The sequence below is a fragment of the Pempheris klunzingeri genome, chromosome 8 (assembly GCF_042242105.1).
Source record: "Pempheris klunzingeri isolate RE-2024b chromosome 8, fPemKlu1.hap1, whole genome shotgun sequence".
Lineage (NCBI taxonomy): Eukaryota > Metazoa > Chordata > Actinopteri > Acropomatiformes > Pempheridae > Pempheris > Pempheris klunzingeri.
The window spans coordinates 2,258,167-2,268,672 of record NC_092019.1 but is presented as its reverse complement, the minus strand read 5'-3'; the positions used below and the strand labels follow the sequence as shown (position 1 = coordinate 2,268,672).

The following is a 10,506-nucleotide window of genomic DNA, read 5'->3' as shown; positions in this document are numbered from 1 at the left end:
TCCGGCAGGAAAAGGACAGAAATAAGAGTAACCTTTGGGTTGTTATATGTCCCGTTTCCTCTCAGCGCGAGCCGCCCCTCTACGTTCTGATTGGCTGCGAGCGACCACATGACCTCTGATCGACCAATCGGATCAAAGCTTTTTTACAACACTATAACAATGAAAAACAATGCAATAAAAACCAAAGTTGCACACACACACACACATATAACTGTTATAAACACTGTTATGATTCCTCCCCTCAGTGTTTATAATAAAAAAATGATAATATATATATTTTTATACCACTTTAGAGGTGTTGATTCACTGTGTGATCAATTGGAGGATGTAGTCTGCAGTTTTACGTACAGGTGTGACATCATAACTATAATATGTGGACTTTTTGCAGGACTTAACACATAAACTAGTAACTGGTGCATAGCTGCTTCAGTAAAGTGAAGAGAACAAACGCATCAGAAGAGGAAGAAATCAGGTTCCTGTGCACTGTTTGATATATTGTACCAGAAATTAGTCAGTTCTGTTTTATTTATATGGCCCAAAATCCCAACTGTGCCTCAAAGGGCTTTACAGACTCTACACCCTCTATTGTGTTACACAAGTGATTCCACATTGTACTATTTATAATGCAAATGTTAATTATTTTGATTGTTTGAGAAACACAAAATGCAGATCACCATAATATAACTATGGCTTTTTCCTTCCTTAGAAACAGTTATTGGTCTCTATTTAAGGCATGAAAATCAACTTTACTATTATTATTATTATTATTATTACTTTATCAATGTAATAGTTTTTTTTTTATTTTGTACAAAAGACCATGCATAGTTTTTTGCATTGTATGCAGCATAGACTTAAAACTGTAATATCAGTCAATGGCATAAATGTAAAACACCAGTTTGCTCTAGATATGTACTGGGGCAGTGGTGGAGGAGGTACTCAGATCCTTTAACCATGAAAATCAATCTAATATCATTGTGAAAATATTCCCTTATATGCCAAAGCCTTGCTTTAAAATGTTGCTTAAATAAAAATATGTAAGTATAATCAGTAAAAAGCACCTAAAGCATTAAAAGTACTATTATATACTCTATTATTAGATTATCATCCCTCATCATTCATGTAAAGCAGGATTTTACTGTTGGAGTTGGTTAAGGTGATGCACAGTTTGAATTATTTAGGTTTTTTGGGTGGTTTCAAAACATCAGATTTCATAAACTTGTCACATGTTCTGTGTGTAAAAGTCTTGTTTTGTAAAGTAACCAAATCTGTCAGATAGATGAGTAAATGCACTCAGATCCCACCACTGGCTAGGGGTAATGTTATGTGTATTTCATGTGTTTTAAGACAGAAAAACACAGGTATGATCCTTTAATAGAAGGCATTACATCAGTAGCTGAGACAAGCTGCCCAATCTGTGCTCTCCAAAGTGACTCATGCAGTCACTCCTGCTGCGACCAACTCCATCAGGAGAAAACCCATCTGACGCTCCATCTGAAGGCGAAGAGGAGGGCAGGGTGACAGTGAGCTCCCCTCCACGACCACACGCACACTTGTGGGGAGCACTGGAGGTCGAACTTGATCCACGATGTACAGACTGAATCCCGACTGCTGGGTTTGGTCGCCCAGACCTCATCGCTGTCTCCCTCCTCGGCATCCAGGGAGCCTCGCTTCAGCCGTGCTGAGCCACCGAGGGGAGGAGGAAGGGGATGGAGAGGAAGGAGAGGAGGAGGCCAGAGAGCATCCTGCAGTTTGCTGCTACACTACAGGTAGGTTTAAATACGATTAAATACTGTACGATAACATCTTATTCATGGAATGTGGAGTTTAAGTTTTTGCAAAAGCAAAAGCAGCAACACTTTGCAAGAGAAATGGAAAAAAATAGGAATAATTTTACAACCGGAGCTCAAACTAGACAATAAAAATGATGGAAATAATGAAAATAATAAGTCAGATATGACATAACGTCCAGTGTTGTCCATAAAACTGTATCTTCTAATGATAAGGTGGGATCAAATAGAACTTGGTTTCAAGATGCACAACACACACAGTAAATAACAACGGTATAAAGACATGTTTAACCACACAGTAGTTAGTATATTAGTGTGTAGAAAAACTTCACAAAAAGGTGAAAATGGTGTGTGAGGGACTGCACTTAACTCTTTGTGACTAAAAACTGCAGTTAGTAGTTGCTTTGTGGTTTTCCAGAGTATTTTTGCAGAGTGGTATTGCTGCTTTAACTTCGGTAAAAGACAAAAATACGGGTTTTTTTGTGTCTCATCATTCTCATTTTCTTCCACTGGCCTCACGTCTCTCTTTCAAACCAGATCGTGATCTCACTGAGGCCACCCGATCAAATAAAGGTTACAGAAATTAGCTTGTTGGTCCCATCGGTGTCACCGCCTCAGCACATCACGACATAACAATTTGGCTTAGAAATCCATCGCATGCTTGTGTTTGTACACTCCTGCTATGTCTGCATGCATGTTGTGTGTGTGTGTGTGTGTGTGTGTGTGTGTGTGGAGGTGTGCCAGTATATATGCAGATGACGGTTGCCTACGTTCTTTGTCCAAACCCAGCGGGTCTCATCAGCAGGTGCAGGAAACAGATGGATCACACAGATGATTCAACCATAACATGCAGCTCTGAGCCAACCCCCACCCCCACCCCCGCATTAACCTCAAATGCATGTTTGGATTGTTTTAATAGTCTTAAAAGGCATTTTTATGGAAATGATTATACTTGTTATCTATTCTGCAGAAGAATAACTGAGTGGGGTGGTTACAGTTCATATGAAGTCAGATTAATATACAGTCAGACACTGGTGGAAGTCATGCTCAGATCTTTCATTTATGTAAAACTAGCAATACCACAGTGTAGAAAATACTTTACAACAGAAAGTCCTGCAGTGAAACTTTTGTTTCAGTAAAAGTACAAAAAGTATTCAATCAAAATATCCTTAAAGTACCAGAAGTGAAAGCAGTCTTTATGTAGAGTGACCCCACAGGTATTAATGCATTAATGTGTTCATTACTTTCATGGTGCAGCTAGCAAAGGTGGAGCTCATTTGAATGACTTTATATACTTTATCTTTATCTTTATCTAGCTGTGTAGCTCGTGAATTTCTCCCCTGGAATCAATAAAGTTTTATCTTAAACTAACTTTATTTTTGTTGTATTAATAATCTGAAACTGCAAACTAACATCGAGTAAATTAAAGCTATAAAATAAAAACACTGGAGTAAAAGTATCAGACTATCAAATCTGGCCAATAAAGATAAAAGATTGATCATATACAAATGAGAACTAATGTTTGTGTTGCACAAAACAGTATGATTTTTTCTCCCCAGGATGGCTAAACGTTATCCGCTCTAACTCTGACCAAGACATTTTTACCCGAACCATCTCACTCCCCATGACTAAACCGAACCAATCCAGGGTTTTATCTTTGTTCGCCATGATTGGATCTTGTGTTTTCTCTCCTGGACGTGTGGGGAAGTGTCCTCAAAAAGTGAAAGGGCCACAGAAATGTAGCTCATTTACATGTTTCCCAAATTTAGTATTATCATCATAATAGCTGTTGATATCAGTATGTGACACCTCTACTTTTACTCCCCTGCACCTCAAGGCTGCGAGGACATCATCACTCAGGCTGCGGGTGCTCAGTGGTCCCCCCCAGAACCCCCCATCCGCTCAGGGATCCCCAGCAGCTCTGGCCTGGCTGGACGAGGTCCTGGTGCTCCTTCGTCACAGCAGTCAGAATCAGCGGCCGATGCTGATGGGGGAGACGTTTCGCAGCATTTCATTGGTGCTCGTTGCTGGGAGGGTCCGGGGATGGAGGCCCGGGGATGTGTTTGTGTTTATGGGCAGAGGGAACCAGAGGGTTTGGGTCCATGCTGGCCTGGATCACCGTACGTCTACTACGGAGGTGCGTGTTAATCCTGTACTTTGCAAAGGTTTTCTGGTTTTTCTTCTGGTCTTCATAAAGTTTTATACATTAGAAAGGCAGATTAACACTTAAAACTAAGTAAACCACTGCCTGTCCAACCATACGTATATTTAGTCATGCATTTTTGCCTTCATCATTAAAGAGCTCTAAAACTAACCTCCAATTCTTTACCTGATCGTCAGTTTATCATTACCATGAAATAAATTGCCGCTATTTAACGACTACACTAACAGAAAAGTTGGATTTAATGCAAGAAAATCAAAGGAAGTTAAAAAAAACAAACGTAATGTCAATAAAACTATGGAGTGGTTGGATGTGCTGGAGTTTCACACACGTGTCCTGGGTTTTCATCACCAGATGAACTGGTACTTAATGAAGTAGTCTGTCAATACAGCAAAATAAAATCTCTGTACGGAAATTTGAAAACACATAGCTCACCTTCCACCTGACGGGCCTGTAACCCGGGTCTGTTTCATATGAATAAATCATATCCTGTTTCTCCAGTCTGGAGGCAGGTTAAACTATTTTAGTGGAAAAGGTGGTCTCCAGCTTCTTCTCTTCTTCCAAAAAAGACTTCATATTTTTATTCTATTGTTTTTGCATCTTTACTTAATCAGACAGTCTCCAGACTTATCAAAAAACATATATATCCTGTTGGTGAATCGTAATAACCATTACTAAAGAGAGCCATTATCATGGAGGTTAAAGGCAAATGTCCCTGTGTTTGCTTCATGCAGTGAGGAGGAACCTGGTGGTTGGAGTGGAGGTGGTGGAGGAGGTCGCTGTTGAAGACACTCTAGAAGTAATGTAAGTCCTGTATGAATTGACAAATATGCAAATCAGACCACTGATTTTTAATAATCTAATTTTTTCTTTAGTATATCTTGATAAATCTATTAATCCTACACTATTTATTTGTCTGACACACAGTTACAGTCTAATTCAAAGCAACACAATCATACTGAAATGTTTGGTTGAAAAGATGGCTGCTGTGTTTTCTCTTCTCAGAACAGAGGACATATATTCAGACGACCTGCTGGATCCTGAACTGCTGCAAGACACCCAGCTGTACCCCACATGAGCCCCGTTCAACTCTCAACATCTCCTGTTCTGACTGAATGCACTGTAAAAAAAAAAAAAAAAAAAAGATTATTCACGCATTTGTAAAATTTGTTTGATTTTGTACATAACGCCTGTTAGGTCTGTGTAGGTCTATCTTTGTCATGCTGTTTATCTTCTTCTTTTTTTAAATTAAAGCACAAGGCATCAATTGTCATTAATAAGACTTACAACAGAAAATAAATCAATAAAATAATGTATGACTTGTTAGAACTGATTTTATTTAATATAATATAACATAACATAACATAACATAATATAATGGGGACTTGAACTACCAGCATGCATTGCTTCTGTTCTTCCGCTGACGTTCCGTAATACGTCATAAGCCCGCGCAAAATATGGCTGCCCCAAAAGCAGCGACAACAGAACAGAGGTGATTTCGGGCCAAATTCTCATCTGGTGTGGATTTAAAGCCTGAAAATGTCGGACTCATCGGAAGTAACGACTCTTCAGGATCGGAGGGACCGTCTGCAGGAGCTGACAGAGTTCACAGAGAACTGCAAGAAGCAGCTAAACGACATATTTGAGACGCTGGGATGGTCGCTGGACTACAAACAGTGCGACGTACGTTAACCGTTAGCTAACGTTTGTTTAGCTAACATTTGTTTAGCTAACATTTAGTGTTTGGTGAAAATACCGATTAAATTAAAGTTAATCTCGGTTTCATCTCAGCCGAACAATATATTGACCTGTCAGAAAAGTCTCTGTGGCACTTAACTTTGGCATTTCCCCTCATTTATTCAGTTGTTAAGGTTTTCTGGCTTTTCACCTTAATACCTTTAATGTTGCTCTAGAATTTCCTTTCATATGAACGTGGACATATTCTACAGTTTCTGTGCATAGATTAAATCTTGTAGATTATAATCTTTATGCATATATTGTAAATATTATATTCACTGTATATGATTTTGATTTGATTTGAACAGGTTTGCCCCCACTTAAAGGAGTTTTTGTAAATTTTGCCTGATTTATTCCTCTCAGAACTAAATGAAAATACACTACTTGTTGATTTGAAATATAATATTGAGGCTGCACATATAGAAAAAGAAAATCAGAATATACACAAGTCATAGACACTTTGGGGGATTATTTTGGAATTTAGACATCCTTGGACCACCACACATACATTGACAACATACAGGCAGTGCTTGGTATTTGTCCACTATTATATTATTTATTGTTTTACTGAAGATCTGTGTCTGCTCATCTTTTACTTCTGCTTACTTGCTGCTGTAACACTGTGAATTTCCCTGCTGTGGGACTAATAAGGGAATATCTTATCTTATTTGAAGTATCAGTTCAAGTATATATGAGTGTGTGCAGACCTCAAAACAAGGGGCAAGAGTGTGTGGTGGGCTTTTCTCTCTCTAAAAGTTACATTTAGAGGAATCGCTTCTGGGTATCTGTGTGATTCACCGCTAATGCTCCTCTGTTGTTTTCTCAGGAGGCGATGGCGCAGTGTCCCTATGACCCCAACCATAGAGTCCCAGTCAGGAGCTTGGAGAGACACAAAGCCTCCTGCAGCCTCCGGAAGATGGGCTACTCATCTGAGGAGCAGGTAACGCACAGTGCACATGGATCCAGAGTAGCAGAAACTAAATTCGCAGTGTTTCAGAGTAAGAGTTTTCACCTCGGATGAAAAGCCAAAGCTACTGACTCCTGCAAACACCGTGAAGTCCAGTGCTGATCTTTAAGAACAATAATAAGGTTTTCTCACTGTTTTGCAGGCAGAGATGTTCGACACGTCTGTGTGTTATGAGAGCAGCAGAGTGAGAGGCTATACAATGGGTGAGTCATTATGAATGATTGTTCATATTCCAGTTCAGCTAATCAAGAAAGGGGTTCAATAAAATGTCCCTTTTTCATTAATAGAAACTTGGGGAGAAGAAAATCTAAAATGAAAATGTGATGACGTTTTCCTTCATAGAGCTCTTCCGGGATAATTTAAGCTTTTCCCTTCAAAACAACGTAAAAAAAATATAACGACTCTTGTGAAATATTGAGACTCAATAGAAAAGCTTTCAAAGCCCCAAATGTCAGTTTATCAAAGTAATTTTCTGGAGAATATTTATCTTTGTTTATGTTTTTTTGTATTTGCTGTTGATGAACATGTCTAAAGATACAGTTAAAGGACCTTTGCAGTAAATTGTACTGATGTTCTCATGTTGTTTCCTCCATGCAGACAAAGCCACCCAGCACCAGGTGATCCTGCAGGCCAGATCTGCTGCACCGCTGATGAAGATGGAGGGGGTCTTCTGGCAAGGTGTCGGCTTAATTCATAGCAGTTTGTTGCAAATTTGTCTCCTCTGATGTGCTAATGTTCCCCATCCTGAGCCAAGACCTCTGAGAAGCTAAGGCAGTTGGATTTTTTTCACAATCCGAAGACGTTAAGTCTCATAGTCCAGGTGCAAAGACAAACCACTAGATGTCATTACAGTATTATTTTATGCTAATCTCACTGTCTCATAGCTCTGTGTGGTCCGTCTCAGCCTCCTTTTGCCTTCATCCCCCCCTTAAATATTCATCCCAGTTTTCTTAACTTGAGATTTCCACCTTTTTATTTGATGTAATTTTTCTGCTGACGTGTGTAATCTGCGTGTTGTGTTTGCAGCGACAGAGGTGAGTATTAGAGAGGAGGTTAGACAGTTCTGCTGCTCTGGTTCAGGCTTGCCTGTTCACATGTAGTATCCTTTAACATCATATCCTTTCAAACCACGGGGCTCCTTCATACAGCAGACATGCTCACTCTCACTCTTTTCCCTTTACGTGTTGGGAAAAGTATTCATACCTTCAGACTCGTCAGCTAACGTTACTATGGGGAAAAGTCAACATATTTTTCAAAGTTTTACACTGAATTCTTTCTCTGATTCTCTGATTTCACTTATTAGTTTCATATTGATCACTAATGAGGAGACATACAGTAGATGAAAGGAACTCAAGTGTGTGTAGAAACTGTCAAATTACAAACACATCAGTGGAGCCACAAAATTGTAGAGAGAGCATGTTGAGCGTCTTTATCAGGTCGTACTGCGATCTGTGAAATAAAAATAAAGCACAGAAATAAACTTTTAAAATTATTGATTAGAGTTGGAGTCAAAAGAGTTTTTCTCTTCTCAATTTACAGGATGAAACAGTCAACGAAATCATCTTCAGCACATTTTTAACACAGAAAACAACAAATTCTGCCAATTTATTATATAAGTCAAAAACATAAATATCAAGGGTACTCTTAATATATTTTACCTATTTGGCAATAACTGTTATTTCTTATTTATTTATGTCGCAATAAAAGCATCTGCTCCAGGTGAGGTTGTGTCAGAATCAAACAATGATATCACTCAATTAGATCCATTTCATTTTCACCGAAATAAGTTCTGCAAAATATAATGTTTTACATGCTATGTTATACAGTTTTTTGTGAATTTGACAGCTGCTTTGCCGTCTAGAGAATAGAGATGATCAGAAACAGCTGGACAAGATCTGTTGACCACATGAAGATGTGTAGTGATCAAATAAACCTCGTGTCAAAACCTCTCTGGTCCTCCGTCAGGTCAGTACTCCGGCCAGCCTGTCGATGTGCCTCAGAACCACAAACGCACCGTGTGTGACCTCACTGTGGCCGACCGATTGGCTCTGTACGATCATGTGGTCAACGTCATCAGCCAACAGAGGGAAGCTGCCTCCTCCAGCAACGACGACCTCTACGTGGATTTGGTGTCCAAACTTCAGAAGAGTAAGTCTCTGATAACACGGTGAAGACCCCCCAGAGCCTCGCACACATCAGGGCTTGCTTTTATTTTGGTGAATAAAGGAAAAAGCCGTTTGGTTTCTCTCACGGTGCAGTCCACCAGTAAAAAGTGTGTTTGTGTGTCAGATGAAGAACAGAATGAGCCAAAGACTCACCTGGAGCTGATGGCAGAGATGAGGGACTACAAGAGGCGGCGTCAGTCTTACCGAGCCAAGAACGTTCACATCACCAAGAAGTCCTACACCGAGGTACGAGCAAGCAGCGGGAGAGTGTTCGGTTGTGCTGTTGTCGCATCTTTTCGGACGTTTCTGTGATTTTTCTTTTGAGTTCAAATGTTTTTGTTTTTTTTTCAGGGGAAGGTGGGACAACAAACATTAGTAACACCAACACACAAAATAATATTTTATCTTTTAATTTGGAAAGTGTAAATAACAAAGGCTAATTGGCCAAACCGCTGCTTTTACTCACTCTTATTCAGTCAACAGTACGGGGTAACCACGGCAACAAGGCTACTTTTGCCAAGCTGCCGTCTAACAAATTCAAAAGCATGATACAGCGGCGCTAGCATGTTCCAGGTGCATGTAGAATTACTGTTTCACACGTTGCAGTAATTGGATTATTTGACTATTTTGGCAGCTGTTTGGGTCATGTAGCGTCCAGAAGGAAAGTCATGTACCCAACAACCTGTACTGAACGGTTCGGTTAAGTTCGGGTAGCTTAATTCATTTTAATTTGACAAATGTTCGCACCATTCTGGGAGGTTTAGAGCACTGAGCATCTTCCACCATGTGTGTGGAGAACTTGGTGGTAAGAAAGTAAGTCAGAAAATCAGAAGCTGACCCCAGAGCCTGCGTCCTGAGTTCAAGTCTTTCAGGTTTAAATAAAAGTTGGACAGGTGATTGTCTGACATCGCTGTGGTCACCCTGCAGGTGATCAGAGAGGTGATCAACGTCCACTCGGAGGAGCTCACCAGACAGTGGAAAGAGGAGGAGGAAGAGAAGGAGGAGGAGAAGGAGAAGGAGTCGACGAGATCTGAGCTGTCCTCCCACAGGTACAGGAAACGCCGTGACATCTCCTGTAATGCTGTTGATTAATGAAATAAAACGTATTGCAAAGTGGAGAAAAGCGGCTGATATTATTTGTCTGTCAGGCGTCGGCAGGATGAAAGGCGGTCGGTGTCGTCAGAGTCTCGCCACTCCCACAGCAGACGCCATCGCAGCCGGGAGCGAAGCCAAGACAGAGAGAGCAAAAAGAGGAAGAAGAAGGACAGGTGAGGAAGAACAAGGATAACTACTTCCTTGCTTTTTGTTTCATCACTGGACGCTCGTAGGTTTTGCTGTCAAACGTCATCTGATTTTTCTTTGTAACAACTGTCATCAATTCAGAAAATAACCGGTAAAGGCTGTTTTTCTCCTCAAAGTGCAAAAGCGTGTTCCCACTGTCACTTTTCTGGATCTTCGCAGGGATTCGCGATCCCCCGATGGCCACCAACACGACAGAAAGAAGAAGAAAAAGAAGAAGAAAGAGGACCGGGAGAAGGAGAAGTGATCGTGCTGCATCACGTGAGGTTAAGGATCACTGTGGCCTCGGCGGGTCAAAAATGTCAGATGTTAGAACATTTTAAGTTCATAAACACGAGGATTTTGGGGAAAAAAGTAAATGGGAATAAAGTTTTGGGAACCAACATCCAC

General features: G+C 40.3%; 1 protein-coding gene across 1 annotated transcript; it reads left to right on the top strand.

Annotated features, from left to right (window-relative positions):
* Nucleotides 1-5,404: 5,404 nt before the first annotated feature.
* On the top strand, nucleotides 5,405-10,493 carry snrnp48 (small nuclear ribonucleoprotein 48 (U11/U12)). Its single transcript, XM_070835830.1, has 9 exons — nucleotides 5,405-5,631; nucleotides 6,512-6,625; nucleotides 6,795-6,855; nucleotides 7,250-7,330; nucleotides 8,618-8,800; nucleotides 8,942-9,063; nucleotides 9,745-9,866; nucleotides 9,966-10,085; nucleotides 10,279-10,493. Exons 1-9 carry the CDS (start codon nucleotides 5,488-5,490, stop codon nucleotides 10,361-10,363), a joined length of 1,032 nt encoding a protein of 343 aa, XP_070691931.1. The 5' UTR covers nucleotides 5,405-5,487; the 3' UTR covers nucleotides 10,364-10,493.
* Nucleotides 10,494-10,506: the final 13 nt, after the last annotated feature.